The sequence below is a fragment of the Hermetia illucens genome, chromosome 6, assembly GCF_905115235.1.
Source record: "Hermetia illucens chromosome 6, iHerIll2.2.curated.20191125, whole genome shotgun sequence".
Lineage (NCBI taxonomy): Eukaryota > Metazoa > Arthropoda > Insecta > Diptera > Stratiomyidae > Hermetia > Hermetia illucens.
The window spans coordinates 76,019,194-76,038,764 of NC_051854.1; the positions used below are offsets into that span (position 1 = coordinate 76,019,194).

Sequence of the window (19,571 nt, forward strand, 5' to 3'; positions counted from 1 at the left end):
GCAACTAATGTTAAAACTAATGCCTGCTTCGGGAAGTACTAATCGCGATCTGTCATTTGCTACTCCACATAAAATTGAACTCGTCTTTTAGGTATGTCGGGACCCACTTTAAATTCAACATGCAGCAATGTAATTTATCGCATGCCACCACGCTTGCGGTGAACACAGTTCCAACCTTTCTAGAGAATTTCATATTAATCGTGTGTTACAGACAGACTGTAAATCGATTTTAATAAGGGTTAGTTTTCAACAAAACCTTAAAAAGAATAGCTTTTATCAGTTTGTGTTTTTTCAACCTAATTTCCCTTGATGTCAATGCATCTCTTGAATCTGTAAATTCACCTTTCAAAACATTACTTGAAATTGTCTTTTTGGGATTTTTCAATGTCGACTTTACAATGTCTTCTTTACAATTAAAAATTTTCAATTTTTTGTGATTTTTGGAAGTAAACAGAAATTACACGGTGCTAATTTTTGGCGACCTTCACGCGGTTCATCTTTTAAGAAAAAGGTTCCTGTTTGAATTCCTCCAAACTGCTTTGACACATTTTTCAGTGAGGATGGATTTGCCCCATTTTGACATTCACTAAAATTGGGATTGACATCGAATTTCCTGTTGTGCTGTTGGCGGAATTCTTGCAAACATAGTATCACCAAATGTACATTTTCTAGTCTGCATTTTCACTGAATTATTTTCATTTTCACTGAAATTTCAAATAAAATATTGTTAAACTATGGAAAATAACCTATAATTTACGGAATTGCCGTAACTAAGGACGAAATTATAAATTTACCGAGCTTTTGTTAGAAATGGCCGATCATATAACGAGGAGTTGTAATATCTGCAGGTACCGTGATAATTTACCGCCTCCTTTGGGCTTAACCACGTTTTCCATCCACTCTTGCAGTGATTTTCAAGGGGAATCTACATATCGGCGTCAATTCTACATGATTTGTTGGGTTTTTCTTCTGTAGTTCCGACAAAATTATTTCGCAGAGTTTCTCAATCGGGTTAAGGTTTGAGCTGTTTGTGGACTGAACTAAAGATTCCCACCTTTATAGAGCAAAATAGCTGGTTACTATTAATCAACGAAGAAAATATTTGAAATAATCGTTAATACTAAGAGGTTGGGCGCAGTGTGCAGGGACTGAATCATCTTAAAAAATGATAGTTTTTATCTTTACCCTCTTGGTGCTTGGCTCTGCAATGGTGGGCGCCAAACTGTTTCGCAGAAGTTCCTTTGGACGTATTTACATAGCCATCCAATATTAGGAGTTCCTGTGAAACGAATTTCCCGATCATGACATGTGCTCAAGGTATGGGACAGCGAATCAATGCCTGACGATTGGCAACGAGGCATTATCTGTCTCATACATAAAGAGGGAGATATCACACAGTGCAGCAATTATAGAGGTATCACGTTGCTGAGTACCATCTATAAGATATTCTCCGCTATCTTGCTAGGCCGGATAGTCCCATACGCCCAGAACATCATTGGCCCATACCAAAGAGGCTTCACTTCAGGCAAATCAGCGACAGATCACATGTTCTCTCTGCAGCAAGCGATGGAAAAACTGATGGAATATGGACAACAATTGCACCATCTGTTTATCGACTTTAAAGGCGCTTATGATAGCATAGCCAGGGTAAAACTGCACACGGCCCTGAGAGAATTCGGTATCCCATTCGACATCAACAACGGTCTACGACAAGGGGATGCCCTATCATGTGTCCTCTTTAACCTGGCCCTCGAGAAAGTGATCCGTGATGCTGAGGTAAATGTAACAGGTACGATCCTCTTCAAGTCCACCCAACTACTGGCCTATGCTGACGATATCGACATCATGGGAAGAACCACCCGAGACGTACAAACTGCCTTCATCCAGATCGAGCAGGCGGCAATCGGGGCGAGATCTTGGGCTGCACATCAATGAAGGCAAGACAAAATATATGGTGGCACCGAAGACGAATCAACCAACAACATCAAACCGCACTGCCAACAGAGCCTATTTCAGCTTACAAAGACTGTTCCGCTCGAAACGTCTCACCATAGGGTCAAAACTCTTACTGTGCAAAACTATGATCTTGCCAGTCCTCATGTATTCCTCGGAAAGTTGGGTTCTTAGCAAGAAAAATTGCGAACTCTTGGCCGCCTTCGAGAGAAGAATCCTCCGAAGAATTGTTGGCCGCCTACATGAGGATGGACGATTCCGTAGCCCACATAATAACGAAATCTATGATCGATACCATGAGCGTCCGGTTGTGGATAAAATCCGGCTCAATAGGTTACGGTGGGCGGGTCACTTAATCCGTATAGATGAGGATGATCCCACCCGGAAAGTCTATAAGGGCAATCTCTATGGTAGAAAAAGAAGACGAGGCAGACGGATGTTTTACGATTGTTGTCGGGCATTCCGCGCTTCGTTAATGATTTTCGATGCTTGAAATTTTGTGCCTGCACCTGTGTCAGATATCAGACAGATAAATGACTTTAGCTGTACCAGACAAATGTTTGCGTCTGATCTGTATTAGACAGATACATGTCTGTATTTGCCTCGCAACAGAAATGTGTTTGACTGCGTCAAATAAATGTTTCCATTTGGATTGCACTTTGCCATTCCACTCATATGTATGTATGTTTCGGAATTGAAAATTGCGGCTATGTGTATATCTGTTTATATATTTTTGCGCATCTCAATGCACTACTTCGATTTACTGTGAAATATGCCTTCAAGTTGGCAACAAACGACCTCATATTCAATTCCGGCTCATCTATGTACGTATCGTGTGCAATTTGTAGACGCATGCGTATCTACGAGCGCGTTTATATGTATGGACTGTGTGAGACACTAATTACAATTCAGATGGGAGCATTTGTCTGATTCAGCAACAAACAACTGTCTGCAGATTCAGACATTTGCCTGCCTGATGTTTGAAACAGCGCAAATATTTATCTGGCACAGACATTGACTTTCCCTGAAATATAAATTTAGCTAAGACAGACATTTGTCTGTCTGATGTCTAGATAGTCCTAGACATTTGTTTTACATAAGCGCAGTTTTTTGTCTGACACAACAGGTTGTCTGGAAGAACAAACCCGTAGCTGTCAATTGGCGCGCAGACATAACTTCAACTAATAACCAACCAACCAACCAGTTGTCATTCTCCTATTTGCCTTTTTATGCGGAAGCCTCTAGGAATTAATGAATCTTAGATGAAATTTCACATATACTAAAACGTGCTTTTTTTCGGTATTTGAACATTCATTTTCGTCTTTTCCACTCCTTGATATATATGATTGCCATTTACCCCTAAATGGAGCATAGTTTGTCAACCAAGCCTACGCGCTACTGACGGTTGCTGAAATGTGTATCAGCTCCCTTCATGACTCGCCGAGATGCTTATCGTATTCTGTGTCATATGTTCTTAGAACGATTCATTCGTCGGGCATCTTGGGGTAGCATTTAATAAAGTTGCTGTCCTTTTTAATATGTGGTCTACCCGCTAGCATTTCAACTTCTGATTAACACGTCTACGGGTATCTGGCCCATGCCCCGACTAAGTTTTTCATTCGAAATGTAATGTAATGTTGTATAAGGTCAGAATATTCTAATGGAGAGGCACAAACGAGCGTTAACGAAGGTTTTGAGCTTTCGACAATAGTGGCAGCGATAAGAGCAAAGATGTGGGCGTGGTTAATTGATAGTGACATCAAGTTTAGCAGGGCCGCCAGCAAAAACAACGCTATTTAGATATTCAAATTGATCAACGCTTTCAATGTTGAACTCATTAATGCAAATAGAAAGAGTGCGATAATCAGTTAGACTGAGAAACTTAGTTTTGTTGGGGTTTATCTTCAGTGTGACTCTGCTTACCTCTTTAATGTAGAGCCATTTGACTAAAGTCTTTGACTTTGAGGTAGAATAAGCAGATGTCATCAGAGTAGTGGATGTGTTTTGAGGAAGGATGTCATGGTCCATTAAAGCTTTCCGCCTCTTCCGATCAGAGTAGCATGGAGAATGTCACAGATAACGAGCAAGGATAACATCGGCAATAGGATGCATGCCTAGTGTATTCTTTGGGCTCCTCAGAAATATAACCTCTATGCAAGACGTGACAATTTTTCATGGTCATGTTGCTTTGACAATAACTGTTATTGTTTTTGAAATACTCCGCCTGGGTAGAGCGTTCTCCTTATTGAATCTGCTGAAAGCATTCTCAAAATACATGCAGAGCAGATGAAATAGACATCTGAACCCCATACATTGCTCGAAAATGATTCGGAGAGGGCTGATGTGGTCAATACAGGCATATCGAGAACGGGAATTAGCCTGCCTTCTGTCTGTCTTTTTTTATATACTTTTTATTAACTTTATTTGTATGGGTATCGATATGGAAGGTATTTTGGAGCCTAGCCACCATGGCAGCTTCTTGATTTTTTTCATATTTTCCGGTTGAGTAGTTTCTGAGAATGGGCCCGTTAATTAAAAGATCAATTTCGACCACCCGAACCCCTCGTCTTTCCAACAAATGTCAAAACTAAGAGCAGGTTCGAAAAGTATTAACCCCTTTTGCATCTATGGGCACCTCCCCTCAAGTTCGACGTAAAAGGATGTAACTCGCTGTATGCGTGAGCGTTCGCAGTTTCCACCTTTCCACCAAACTTGGTGTCAATCGCTGCTACAGTCGATTTTAATCAGGTTTTGTTTTAAACAAAACCTTACAAAGGAATCTGTGTTCTAGTATAATGGTCAAAGTGGCAACTGATAAATCTGTCCTTGCAACGCATGGATAGCGTTCCAAAAGCAAAAAAAAAATTCGAAGGGCATGTTGACGAGGGCAGTAGTAGAGAGGGTTGTGCATCAGCCTCTCGTTACCTCAGGTTTGAATCTTGGATATTTGTGTTCGCATTCGTACTTTCCCGCTACTCCAAGCCGTGAACAGGAAAAATATAAATGTATATCACATTTAGTCGTCTTTTATGACAAGAAGCGAATATTTTGAGTGGATTCTTACTGCCCATCTGAAAGGAGGGTGACTATCTCAGGGGGTAGAGATATAACAGATTAATAGTGAATACTATCATCTATACTGTTACTTCCTGCGGCGCCTGGGTGTTATGCCACTATTCAGATTATTGCAATTCTTTCTTCCTGCTTTCTCAAACGGGCTTGGAATCGTTTTTAGCGGAAATTCGTATGGCCTTAAAATTAGTGAGTATAGTAAGCCGGCACCAACTTCAGTGATTTTAATTCATTCTAAAGCAATGACATTTGAAGAAAGTAATTCGTCAAACGCACCGACTCTTATCCTAAGTGGGTTCAGGTGATAATAGTTTTCTTAGTAATTGTTTCATTTAGAAACCACTCAAACAGCTCTATCTACATTTTGTCCCTAAAATGATTCGTTTTGAATAATAAAAACTTAAGAAGTCCTCTTCCTTACTTTACAGACCAAAAAATTCGCGGACGTTATAATACCACGAGGAGCCGACAATACAGGTAATTCAAATGATCAATTTAACTATTTATAGATTTTATACAATTTTCATAACACTTTGTTTGAAATGTAGATCAGTATTGAAGATGCGTATCCTTTTTGATAACTTTATATTGGACGTTGTAGCAGAAAGGGCACGCATAATAGTTTGTTAACCAATATCTTCATTGAAAGTTAATCAAAGCTTCTTTACTTCAAATAACTTCTAGAAGTAGAGCTGTGTATGATTTGTTTCAGTTTTGTTTTATTTACTAAAAACTTGAGAAAAAATTCACTTTTATTCTTAGAGAAACGGTTTGCCTCTTTGTTTATTCATAATTAGTTGAAAATCTAGTGATATTTCTTTATTCTTGTTACGAGTTCAAATACTGAATGGAATTCTCGATCTAAATGAGAGCCCTTCAAGTTTTATCCACAATTTTCTTTTTTAATGCAATAATATCTCATCAGACTCGTTTTATCAGTTTCAATAAGAAGAAGGAAAAAATTAGAAGAAAAAGAAATAAATACTGAAATGATAAAGCATTTTTCTAATAAGTTGATCGAAAGAGACAAAGATTAGTGCTGCAGCCGTTGCTTGTTTGTTGTTTTTGCAGTTGCGATTGATCTAATTGTCCATCACATTGGGGAAATCCTTAGACCAGGCGGATGCACCGCTAATGCCGCACCGATAATACAGTTGAAGCGAAGGGACCGTGAACATTAGATTTATTGATAATAATAATAACAGGATATAAGCCTTCATTTACACTTTAGTTATCGATACTTTATTATAGCAAAGTCTACACAAAAATTAAGTGAAAAGTGCATTTCCTTCCTTTTACAAAGAAATTTGATTATTGTAAAATTATTCTTTAATTCCTTTTATACATAATTTCTAGCCTTTGTATTGTAATCTAACAAGATCTTACTGAGAATCTGCCTATAATGCTTTTTATATGCGTCAGTACTTTTTCTCTGCTGATACATTTCAGTATTTAGGATGGCGAACAACAAACCGCAAATTTTTCATATTTTATTCACTATAAAGCCAAGCATAATTGGTTACAGTTTATTACCTGCAAATACATAAATTGGTCATCTGGCAGTTTATTCCTTAATGACATGTTGTACGCTATCTCGCAATTTATAAATAGAACTAAATTGGTTTCTGCATTGTGTTTTCAATAGTTTCTATAAACAATTGACTGAATAAAATCAGTCGATTCATATCACTCGAGTATATCGCGTGCTTTACCGTTATCGCGAGAATTTAACGTATGCATGTTCGAATATAGACTCTTTACACCAATTTGATACATTGAATTGAAAATTTAATCCGTGAATTCTTAGTCTGTTTCAAGGAAATATAATATAAACTCTTCCGAAAATAGGTGTAGAAGTGGTGCTGACATCACTTCAAATTTTCATATAAATGTGGCTAATGGAATGTTTTCTGTATTAGGTGGATTCGGTCATAGACAAATCCTCTATGATCATTTACAATTTACCGATTCAACTCAAAGATATTTTGTTTATAAGGCGCAACTTTCAACAGACCATGAAAAACATAGATTAAAGTAATAAGTAGTGAATTTACTAGGGTTTTTTGTTAAAGGAAAAATATCATTCGCACAATTAACTTGTTACAGTGTAAAGCTGATCCTTCATTAAAGCAATCATTCAGCTTCGTATTTCATAATTTTTGGCATTCTCTTCACACTTATTCCATCGTCCGTTACAGTTATGTTTGTAAAAGCTTTCCCTTTTTATTGTAAACTGTGTATTGAACACCTGAAGCTAACGAGGAGACTTCTCTAATTGAAGTGTCTTTGTTTTATGGTTAAGTATCAGATCAGATTTCAAATTCCATTTAATTCATCATATCAATTGTTTTCCAGTTAATTTAGAGGCCATATAAACGTAATTTTGAGTTTTTTCAAACTTAAATTATCTGCAAAAATGGAACATATTGCTACGCTGTTCAACGGTAGAAATTTATTGGTATTTCATAATAACTACTTTCTGTTGTAATTTGCTACTTATGTCACGTTCTCTTGCAAATTTCTTAGCGCTTCACTTGACAAACAAAAATCAAATTGGTAAGTTACGGATTCTTTCTTCTTTCAAAATATTTTCTATAACATTAGAATGTTTGGAACATTTCTTAATGTAGGGGCTATTTGGTTGTTACAAATTTTACTCATTAAGTAAACAAATGTAAGGGTGCTATGGATACGACTCGAAGCCGATTATTATTACTATTTATTTCAATTGCCATTGTCCACAATTCTTCGACAATAATAAGAGCAAAATCCAAGGGTGTATTTATTTAAACTGTATTGTGCTAATTTGGAAAATTTAATAATTAATGTTCCTTTTGGTAGAAAAAAATGAACAGTTAAATTTGTGCTTTAATGGTTAGAACACTAGCCTGTCGCAATGGAAGTTGGCGTTGAAATTTCACTGCTGCCAGAGAAATCGTATGATCAGTGGAAGTCGGATACTAATCCCGAGCGGCTACAATGCTGGCCACAGTGCTCTAACACACTTCTAAATCATAGCTCCAATCAGATTATTGTGCCAAGTTTATAACACAAGCGCTGTCAAACATGAACTGGAATTTGGTTATCAAGATCTGAAGGCTCTAAATATATACCACGAATTCCGTCTGGGTCCCCCTAGTCCTCTTTCGCACCCACGGCCCATATTATTTCTATTCAATCTATATTAGAGCAATCAGTGAGCAAGTAGTTCCTGGTTTTGTTGCCGAAAAGAAGGGACACCTTCAGAAATTTTAGACGTTTGCTGGTATGGAACGCTCCCTGAAATCCGTGTGTACGGCTGGCATAAAAGTTTTTCTGAAGGGTGTGAAATGGTCGAAAGTTATAGTTACTATCGGTGCTCTCGAATTTTCATTACCGACGATGTTTTAGAAGGAGACCGGCGCCTTACCATCAATGGAATTGCTTCTACAGTAAATCTAAGCCCCGGAAGTATACATTCCATAATCAGAGAGGAACTTGCATTTTCAAAGATCTCTGCACGATGGGGTTTTCGGCTTCTTTCTCTTCATAAAAAAGGTCTTAATTAGTACGCAGATCTTAGTTTTTAAGTAAATTGCAAAGTTATATTACCATGCATTCCATACACTGATTTCGTTATTCCATTACGGTTTCGGTAATCTGTGGGCGTTATTTTTGCGCCTTGGCATAGAGGCATCGACGATTTTTCTGACAATTTGCTCAGAAATTTATTTCACTGTATCTGTTATCGTGGAATTCTCCTTCAGCTGACATTTCTGGGTCAAACATCTTTGAACTCCACTGCTTTGTCCGACATGACTTTATGCCCCTCGGATAGCCCATTCTTCTGTTCCCTCTCTTTACGGAAGGTATAGATATTTCCGTCATTAGCAAGCACAATGTCTAGCGGAGAAAATGCAATACCAGCCCCCTGTTATTCGAATCCTTGCTTCCCCTACTCGGAACCTCCCGTGTTTGCTCCGACATAAACTGTCTTCTGCGCATAACGTAGGATTTATACCGGAGATCTTCGTGGACAATTCGATGGATAAAACCGTCAGAAACATTGAGCTCCCTTGTAAGGGATTTTGAAGGGAACTCGTCAATTATCGCTTGAACTTGTTGAATAAATTCTGCAAATTGGACAGTGTTACAACAACAACGTTATTCGTGTTTTTTTCTGCGTTTTGTAACAGATTCTGCATCGTCATTTGACGTTTCCAAGTCACGGCGAACTTTATGAACGAATGAAGGGACACATTTAAGAAAATTGGAGATTTCTAAATAAGGATCAATTGCACATAAACCGACGATAACTGCATGTCTCTTTATTTCTTGAGTTAAGTTGTAGTCCTCCGTGTCTTATTTGAAAAAGGAGCAAAAAGGAAAATAATGGTTTCGGGAAGTTATAGCCACCTATATGTATGTCCTCAAATACCGTATCCACCCTGTATATCATGGGATTTGAAAATATATGGAGGAATATATTGATTTTTTAGTTATTTACGGAAAGGAAAACGGGCATAGAAAGTTTCTGACATTAGATGAACACAAAACCTTTAAGATCTAATCATAATATCCAGCTGCTAGCATATTCAGCACGCAGGATGTTTAGCACAGCATAATACATGAAAGTAATCATACGATCCAGCAGCTAGCGTGTCCACTACTGAACGTGCCAGACACAAAAGAATTCTTCAACACATTTACTAGGAGAGAGTGTTCCTACGATTCAGCAGCAAAAGTTCCGTGTCTAGTACGGAGCGTGTCAGACGCCGCATCGCAAAAGCCAAAAACACTCGTTTCTTGCGCATCCCAGTGTGACTTTGTGCAAGCTTTCCGTTCTTGCATCAATGCAAACTAATAAGAAGTGAATGCATGTGAAATTTATATCGACAAATGCAACTATCGTTCTTTCTGCGTAACATTGTAATCATTCGTTAATTTATCCAAATCGATGAGAAATTCACAGTTGAGTGACTTGGCGCACTATCTTTAAAAAATTACAGATCAAATTGAAGTTCGCATTGTACTCTATACATGGAACTAATTTATATTTGCGAAAATTATGCTTTAATTCTCGAGAGGTACATTTTGATCTACATTGGCCTCCGGAACAATTTCTAAAAAAAAAACTGATATGAATGTTTATACTTTCTCGGTTCCGAAAGAATAACTTTTCAATTTCACTACTGGGAAACCTTTCTGCAGGGCGAAAAAATATTCTTCGCAAGACTTCTGATCTGTGTTGTGCGCCTGCTGCTGGATCGTATGAATACTCTCAAATTAAATGTATAGAAGATTTTTTTTGTGTCTGACACGTTCAGTGGTGAACACTCTAGCTGCTAGATCGTAAGAACAGAGCCTTATACTCGAAGTATCTAGCTTCCGATATTCTGACTTTTTATGAAATTTGACACATTCCTAAGGTGTTTTATCGTAGCCGATTTTCAGTGGAATATGTCTTCGTTCAGGATTCTATACCAAATCAAAAAAGTTGTATACCTGGCGGTGTTGATGAACATACAGTGTGGGACAGAATTGTGTAAATGTCCTTCACATTCTAGACTGTTTATAAATTGTTCCAAATTAAGAGATAAATTAAAAAAACACTGGTTTACGAAGGACAATTTATTGTAGATAATATAAAAATCGAAAAGTGATGCAATAATTCGTTTCAGTAAAAAACAATCAAATCCATTTTGGGCTATTTACATAGTTTTGGCGCATTACTTAGAAAAGAAAAAATCTATATTACTAATAATTTGTGTACAATCCTTTTGCTTTAATAACGGCCTGGTTAGGAGCCGGTATGTTTTCAGCTAGTTTCCAACAGTCTTCTTGAAAAAATGGAAATCCATAATTCATTGCAGCGCTCCCAAAGTTTATTCAGGTTTTCAAAGGCGTTTTAATATTTTTAAACTAGATTTTTCAGAATGTCCCACAAATTTTCTATAAGATTTGTGACGGTCACTCCAGCATTGACGTTTTTTCATTCCTTAAGAATTCTAGTGTTTGTTTGGCTTTATATTTGGGGTTGTTGTTCTGTTGCAATATTGTGCTTTCAACATTTCGACCCCACTTTCGCAAATTTGCCATGTATGATGACTTAATTATGTTGATATACATATTAGCGTTCATATTTCCATTGATTCGATGCAGCCTACCTTTCTGCACAAAAACATCCCTAAAATAACTACTTTCCGCCGCCAAATTTCATTCCAGGTACCACGTGGCAGTCTTTTATTGGCGTTTGGAGCTTTTGGTCCATCAGGCCCAAAAAAGTTGATTTTGGATTCATCTGTCCAAATACCTTTCCCCCAGTCCCGTTTTCATATTTTTTGGCAAACGGAAGTGGAAATTTCTTATGCCTCTCGGTTAAACGTGGCTTTTGTATTCATTTACGCGTATGAAAATAGCAACGGTTGACTTCTCTAACAGCCGTCTATTTGGAGATTCGTTGTAGCACGCCGGCAGCTTTTGTTGTCTTTTTCCAGGATTTTTTGTTCTTCCGAAGCAATTAAACATTGATCAGTACATCTGTCCCTTTCTAACAACATCAGTTTTCGTCAACTACGGGCTCTTGGGAGGTTTAACTGCGATTTTGTGGCTATATTACCAAAAAATTTGAATGATATATTACATTTGCTAGATATCTGCCGATAAGAATGTCCCGCTTGCAGCTCCTTTAGAACTCATTTCTTTACTTCAGCGTTGATCTTTTTCATATTTGAGTACTCTGCAAACGGTTATGAAATCGTTGCCACAAAATTTATTTAAACTTACTCTTTAATTTATTTTTCACTGTGAATAGAACCCGAAAAAATTGTATGAATGGAAATTTACTTCACTTCAAGGAATTGGTGCGACAAAAATTGTGTAAATGGCTTACCGAGGTTTTGAACACACGATCTTGAAATGATGTTATCTGTCAAAACTTTTTTTTGGTGTTGCCAAAGTTTACTAACGTTGACGAAAAACATATAGAATAGAGGTTGCCATTTCGCTAGTAGTTTTGTAAAGGGTAGAATATTCATTTCCTGTCAATAAACATTTACACAATTCTGTCCCGCACTGTAATTTGTACCTTTGTTGGATTTTCAGTTTAATATAGAAATAATAGAAACACGAACAGCGACCGCTTTCGATTACGCTATTCCAGAGGGCAAAAGCTCAAGGCAGGGTTTGATGATATCTTCTCTGCTCTGCTCGAAACCGATCAAGAAAGGAATCGTTTGATGATTGAACTACCGGCGAAATGACAAAATGCATCGCCATCTAGGCATCAGTTTATGAATAACTTAATAGCAAGCTAATTGGGTTGAGGAATACCTCCTGAGTTTTTCCTATATAGACATAAGATGGATCTATAATAATCGCTGCTGAAATGGTCGTACTTCTCGTGATCCCAGTATCTGTGGCCTCGAATTTTTCCCACATTGATTTTAATCTTCGCAATCGTTCTTGGAGGTACTTCAGGGGTTTCCATTGTTATGGATCCTTGCTCATATTTCAGATAATGCGCTGACTTTAATAAGTTCCTCAGCCAAAACTTGTACCGTGAAATCAGATATAATTATGCACTAAATAAATTAAACATTTCCTTGAGAGAAGCGTACAACCTGGCGGAAAACCTTCAATTCTTAAATAATCATCAATTATTACTCGCATAGCATTGTTTCCTAAGCTTTCACTCTATTTTTAGTCTTGAAACCGCATTTTCAACTTCCATTTTATTAATTAATTTAGGTCTAGTCGGTTGTTTATTTGTTTCTTTGTGTATCGTGTTTATAGTTACATTTTTACATTTCGAATCTATTGGGGTCAGTCGAAATGGGTTAGGTCTAACTGTTGAGAATCAGTTAAACTTATAGCGCTTTGCACAATTTGCACAGAAAAAAATTGACAATAAAAGATGAAAATTGCAAAAATAATTACGCTGCCACCCAAGCCATTTTGTATTTTTGTAGTAGACACAATAGAGTTATCCTCGGTACAGAATAATGAATCTCAAATAAGGAGTTGAAATAAGAAGTAAAAAATGCATTCTTAGTTGCTCTACAAAGTCAAAACTATGCATAAATACGCAACCCGCAGAAACACCACAGCTGATTAAATATCGTCTTACAATTTAGAAAACTTTATCTATGGTGATGGTTGATCATATCGTACAATAGTTTAGCATATCAATCAAGAGAGTCTGTTTCGATAGTTTTCTTTGAATCTTTTGTGCTGTATTCTTTAAAGGACAGAACCAAGAAACAATAATTTTAATTAATTGATTTATTTATTCTTGATTCTGTATTAATTTCCTCCTCCTTTTATAAGACAACGAAGTAGTGAGCGTTAAATACATTAGTTTTCATTTAAGATTATTTTTACGGATATGTATGTTATGCCCCATTTTACTCCACTGTTGTCCTTCATTTTTAAGATAAAAAAATCTCTAGAGGGATTTACTTATTTGATACTTAGTTTTTCAAATTTGAATATTTTGTCTTATAGCTTTCGTTATTCTGCCACTCTACAAGAGTGGAGCTAATGACCTAATGGTCATAGTTACAAGAGCTATTCTAGGGGTGGTTACTTACCAAACCTCTAATGCTCATATTACTGTATGAATAGATGTAAACGTAATTGCATGATTTTGTAGTAGAGTCATCACGAGATGGTATTGTGAATAAATGTTTTAAAATATTTCTAGTGTTTCAATTGTAATATGATAAATCTACCATTTGGTATGATGAATAGATTATTTATCAAGTGAATAACCACAATGTGAATGTTACTCTTTAAAACTGATACATATATTTCGTCTTAATTGTTTCATGTCTAGAAGAAATTTATTGATGGATCGATTCGATGGTTGCTTTCTTATAGCACATTTCACGATAAGTGTATATTGGTCTCTCAGATGTAAAAATTATTGCCGCTCAATTCAATTGACCGTATTATAGGTTCTGTGTTTCAATTGTGTCGCCAAAAATGAGATGGTAAAAGGAGTCACATTTCGATTCTCTTATCGCATTCACTTTGACACTTATATTCCCCATTTCAATTGCAACTGCTTCTTCAGGAAGTATTGAACTGCTATTGGAAAGTCTATATGGGTTATGTCGGAAAGTCGCTGAAAAGTAAATCTCATGTATTTTCTAAAGGAGAGCATTAAACGGCAATACTTCCGATCCTCTTTGCAGTATACGCTAAACTGATGATGTTGGAAGTAATCAATTATTATTATTATTCTGTTAAGGGAAAGTCGCACCGCGACCTTAAAGAACTATTGTGCCCCTTTTACTGGTTACAGTGTACCTATTGATCATAGTATCTCAAGCAGGCCTGTAACCGTTAGGAACTTTAGTATGTTCCCCACTTCCAGAAGTTTCAGCTTTGCATCTGGTATTAAGTGTTCTCCCAGATGTATCGACCTACTTTGCACAAGTGCCGGACACTGTCCCAGGACGTGCAAGTAATCAATAGATCTGAGTGTAATTATGCGGTGTTTCCAGCGATTAATTATTTGAAATAATAAAAAACTTGTTTTTTCTTATTCGCTAGTTTTTATATTTTTGTTTTTGCAAATACCGATATTTCGGGAACCACTTGTTCCCTTCATCAGTGCTAACAAGTTGTTAGGACTTTTTGCAGAATCAGGGATTCCATCTGATGCTTCATTTACTTCACTAATTTTTTGATGAATTCCTGTGGGATCGCCTCCCAGTATTCCTTAGTGTCTTCTTCCAACTCGTGTGCGATCGCTGGAGTGGTGTTCCTGACTTGTGTTCTTTTTTTTAATCCCATGAAAGTTGGACTGGACGTCTTTCCAAGGCGCTTCCAGCACACATCATGCCTTTTCTGGGATTCATCGGTGCCACTGCTATTGAAAGTTGATATTAGGAGGAAATGAATGTACCGGTAACCTCCTCCAAATATCAACTTACAATAACAGTGGCGTGCAGTTTTCACCGATGAATCTCAGAAAAGGCATGATGTCTACTTCCAAAACCTCGTTGAGATAGCGTCGCGTAGTAAGTAAGATTTGCGGCCGCTTTTTGACGTTGAGATTAAGATTCATTTTCGCTTCTAATGCCGCTCTAAGACGCAGAACGGAGCAAATCGCTCTAAATGTTTTCGGTATATTCGACCTCGACCGTCATTCACGTGCAAGCACATAATGCATTCGATTGAGAATAACACTACCGCCCATTGTTTCATCTTCCAATTCACATGTTCCCGCGTGAACTGAAGGCGAGCTTGCCGGTGTGCTCCTGCCTATTTCGGGTAGTTGATGGCGTGTTGTATTCATTCTTCTGTTTTTTGCTGCTGATGGAGTCGATACACTAATCTACGTGCTAAGTACCAATATGCAAATAATAATCCCGTACTTGACAAAATACCATTTTATACCTAAGTAAGACCCGCAAGGTTTGCTACCTGAATTGAGCAATTAAAGGACATGGGTTCCACTTAATGTTAATGTATGGTTCTTAAAGCTGTTTATAAACCCCTTAAAAGCCTACCTTGTGAATTGACAAGTGAATTTCCTGCAGTCTTCTGATGCCTGACTCGTCATTATCACCAAATGGTTTGACTTCAACTTCCTTTTTAGCCTTTATTGGTGGAAAGTTATATTTTTCACTCGTTTTTTGATTGTTTATTTCAATTCAGTATTATGAATCAATGCTTCATCGTGGGTGACTATACAATTGAGAAGACTCCCTTCGTCACCATAACAGGTCAAAGTCTTTGGCAAATCAGCTAACGGCCATGTTTTTAATCTTGAGAAAGAAATCTAAAAACTTATCACGGCGGGTTCTTTGAATAGCCAAGCTATTTAATGAATATCTAATATACACTGTCGTTACTTTTCAATTTCACAATTTTGTGATGCTTCATTTTTCTGTCATTCTAGGATACAATTCCGAGTCGTAACTTCCACAATTTCTTGTCCTCTAAAAAAACGTTGGTTTGTTCTGCAATGGATTTGAGGACCTTTTGGTCATTTATTATTTTAATTATATTTAAATTTAAACCATTTTCGCTTTCCAATTTTAGTGGTACTTTTAGGAAATGCCTGTCCCACGTACCTGACAGGGCAATTGGTATTCGACCGAAATTTGATTTGATATCCGTCTGTTCGGCTCGAGCGACTCATAGATCACATTATGCTGACCCCACTAAATACAGAACATGATCATGGATGATAATTTAGTCGTTCATATGATTAATCGGTCTAAATCCAGTTCATTTTGTGTTTGCTACGAATCTTCACCGAGTGGTGCCTCCAATTTTACACCTTTGAATGACGCCGCCTTCCAAAGTAATTCTTGTCTTTCACATTCGTAATTGAACCATTTAATCTAATTACATAAAGTTGATTTGACACTAGCTTCATTATTGACTTCTGCGGTATTCAATGCCCTGCTACAACAAATTTGTTTATTTGAAGCAAAAAATAGCACTCCCCATTAGCTTCTTCCCTCGCCGAGATGCTTGCATTCCTTCTCTACTGCTCTGTGCCCTGGACTCCTGGGTCAACCCACTCGATGGCCATCCACTGCATGGGGTAGCCAACTGGACTGTGATCCGACGAAGTTTTTCGTTTGGAATTTTATCAGGCAAACGTACCCCGATGACACGTCGCTGAGAAGTGTTGAAGGAGGCTTAAGGAAAGATGTCTCGTTCCGTTGAAGCCCTTCATGTCTTCCGGCCAAAATAGCATGAGAATGTCACCGATAACAAGCATAAATACTTTCTACAACAAGATGGAGCTCTGATAGATTGCTTTGGATCTCAATGGCTTTTATTTTTATCTCAATGCGCGGCATTTTGTGCTATCGTTTATCGCTTTCATGATAGTTCTTAGTTTCTTCTCCCAGAGTAGCACCTCCGACAATCTTCCCTGACTCTTGAAATCGAGAACAGGTGAAGCGAAGATCTAAGCTCGTGTACTTTCTAGCCTTTCTCTCTAACGCGGTTAATAGCTCGGAATTTTTATCGCTAAGGACTCAGGTCATCGAGAAACACATTAGGGCTGGCAAGATCATTGTTCTAAGATTAGGAGCTTTGGCCCTATGGTGCTTGGTTATTGACTGCCAACAACCATTCGCTAATTTCGTCGCCATAGCTATTATCGGTTGCTATTTTTGATCTAGATAGGAGCAATTATCAACAATCACAAAGTTGTATTGATATCTTTGATGTTTTTTTGGTTCTAACGTTGCTTCTACGTCTTTCGGCTTTCATTAATGTGTGCCGATCGTTGCTTGCTCGATCTGGATTGCGGCATTTTGTACATCTCGTGTCATTATCATAGGTGAGGCTGAAGAGGATAGTGCCTCTTGCATTAACATTACTAGTCAATAAAAATAAAACTAGAGAGCTTTCTCCTACTACAATATAGGAGTACGACGAGTAGAGTAGTACGACGAATACAGCCAGCGTCGCATGTTGCTGAGGGAATGTTAAAAGTATAGCTTTCACTAGCTATTGCTTGGTCTCAAACTCGTGACCAGCCTCTGGGTATTACACAATCAGGCGCGAGTTTTTGGCCTTCAGCCCAGGCAAGTAAGCGGCTTTGAGCACAAAACGACGGTAGAAGTTCAACATGCCCAAGAACATTTTCAGATTCTTAAGTGTTTCCGAAAGCGGGGAGCTCAAAATTGTTTGCACTTTAACTAGGTCCGGTTGGATGCCTCCAGGGGTAATCAGGTGGCTGAGGAATCTCACCTGCGATTGTAAGAATTTGCCTTTCTCAATGGCCAGACTTCAAGGAGGCACTTTAGGTGCTCTCAATGCTCGGTCTTAAAGGAAAAGGCGGATTTTTCGGAACACAAATTGGATGGTTCTCTGAAAGGTTTGCGCCGCGTTGCATAGTCCAAAATGCGGTATCAGTTTTGAACAAGAGGATAATCCCAAAGGAAAAACAATCTTTTTGCATTTTATGTATATTGTATCTTTGGACCATGCAACGCCCTGAAGCCGCCTGAAATAACTATGAGTGAAGATCGTCGTTCCATTCCACTTGAGGGATTATATACAGTTTTCATGGTCGTGGAAATCGAGAAAATTTACTGCACATTATCTCAAGAATATTCTCAACAAATCACATTTACATCTGAGCATTAGGTCCAAAATTATAGCCTTTTATAACGCATTACCTCGCTGCATTTAAACCTTCTTCGCCGTATATACTGCGTGAAGCTGCAGCCGCAAAAGAAGCTATAATGGCTTGTAGCTAACATCAAATTGATGTTTTGGAGTCTGCAGACAACTGCAGAATGTGCGACAACTCGATGTAAATAAACAAGTTGATTTTTAAAACGAAAAACAAACAAACAAACTGTAAACGTGATTATCTCCGAATCTTGTTTTCGTAAAAGTGCTTTTGCGGTGGGCACGATTACTAAAAAACTACAGGCCCAATCAATAGCAAACTTTAACCATTTATTTATGATAATAGTTAGTCCCTGAACGAAGAATTTTCAATTTTTTTCAAAAAATTTTTTTTAAGTAAACAAATTGAAATCGAAACATCTTGATAAAATCGCCCCCACTTTGAAAAAGAAAACCTGATTAAAATTGATTACCTGTTACACGCATTTTTCTTAGAAAATGGTTATACCGATTGTCATCAAATTTTGTGGGAACGAGGGAACTGTGAACACACATACAGTGAATTACATTGCTCTACGTCGAATTTAAGAAGGAGTCCCCAAACATGTAAAAGGGAGTATACAGGGGCTGAAAAGTGGTGACATCTTGTAATGATAAGTTTGAGGACTTCCTCCCCTTAGTTCCTCCTTACTCCCGCGGAATTCATATGAAAGGGACATCCTCTAAACGAATAACTGGCCGGAGGATGTCGAGGAAGGGTGGGAACCTCACCGGCCGCGCCTCGTACAAGATCTGAGGCGGAAGGGACGGCAATCGGGACGGTGATCCGTCGTGGATCTTCCCCTACTTGATCGCGGCACTCGGGTCCGGAGACAAACGGCTCCACGCGCGCGGTCGAGCCGGTTTTTTTTTTATTTTCCAATTTAGCTCGCGTTCTGGTTTTCATTCGATAGGCCGTCGCGAATTCCTACCTAAAATCGATTTTAAAATCCGGTGCGGACCCACGCATCGGAAAAGGCACGTTGTTTTTAGTAATGAAGCGTGAGGGATCAAAGCGCTCAAAGGACCCCCCCACATTCCCGAGCCTGGCTAGCACAGAGGCGTGCAAGAACGTGTCGACCGAGAGCTTTGATAGAGCTGCAATCTTTGTGGGCGGACCTTCACGGTCAAATTTTGCCAATTTGTTTATCTTTTTGGGATAGCTCTGCCCTCTAGGTCGTTATCGGCCACTCAAGGGATCGACTTGATCTCCTATCTCCAAAATTTTCATTACAATCTTTCGCGGACTCATTCTCAGAACCTACCCAATCCAAAAATCTGAAAAAAAAACAAGAAGCTGCCACTATATGGTGCCTAAGCTCCGAAATACCGCCCATATATCTGCTGAAATAAGGTTTATAATATATTACAATAATTTTTAGTAATTGACTGCAAAACCCCAGGACAGTTTG

The 19,571-nt window shown here is 38.1% G+C and overlaps 1 protein-coding gene across 6 annotated transcripts in view; it reads left to right on the forward strand.

Moving 5' to 3' along the window:
* The window catches only part of LOC119658709 (uridine-cytidine kinase), a 59,606-nt gene that overhangs the window by 13,609 nt on the left and 26,426 nt on the right, over window positions 1–19,571 (forward strand). For 3 of the 6 annotated variants that reach the window (XM_038066319.1, XM_038066322.1, XM_038066324.1), the window contains exon 6: window positions 5,454–5,502. In XM_038066319.1, coding sequence (XP_037922247.1) covers window positions 5,454–5,502 — 49 coding nt within the window. Of the gene's footprint in view, window positions 1–5,453; window positions 5,503–6,096; window positions 6,720–7,551; window positions 7,582–19,571 lie in introns of those variants that run through there. The other 3 variants (XM_038066320.1, XM_038066318.1, XM_038066323.1) reach the window with 2 other exon arrangements.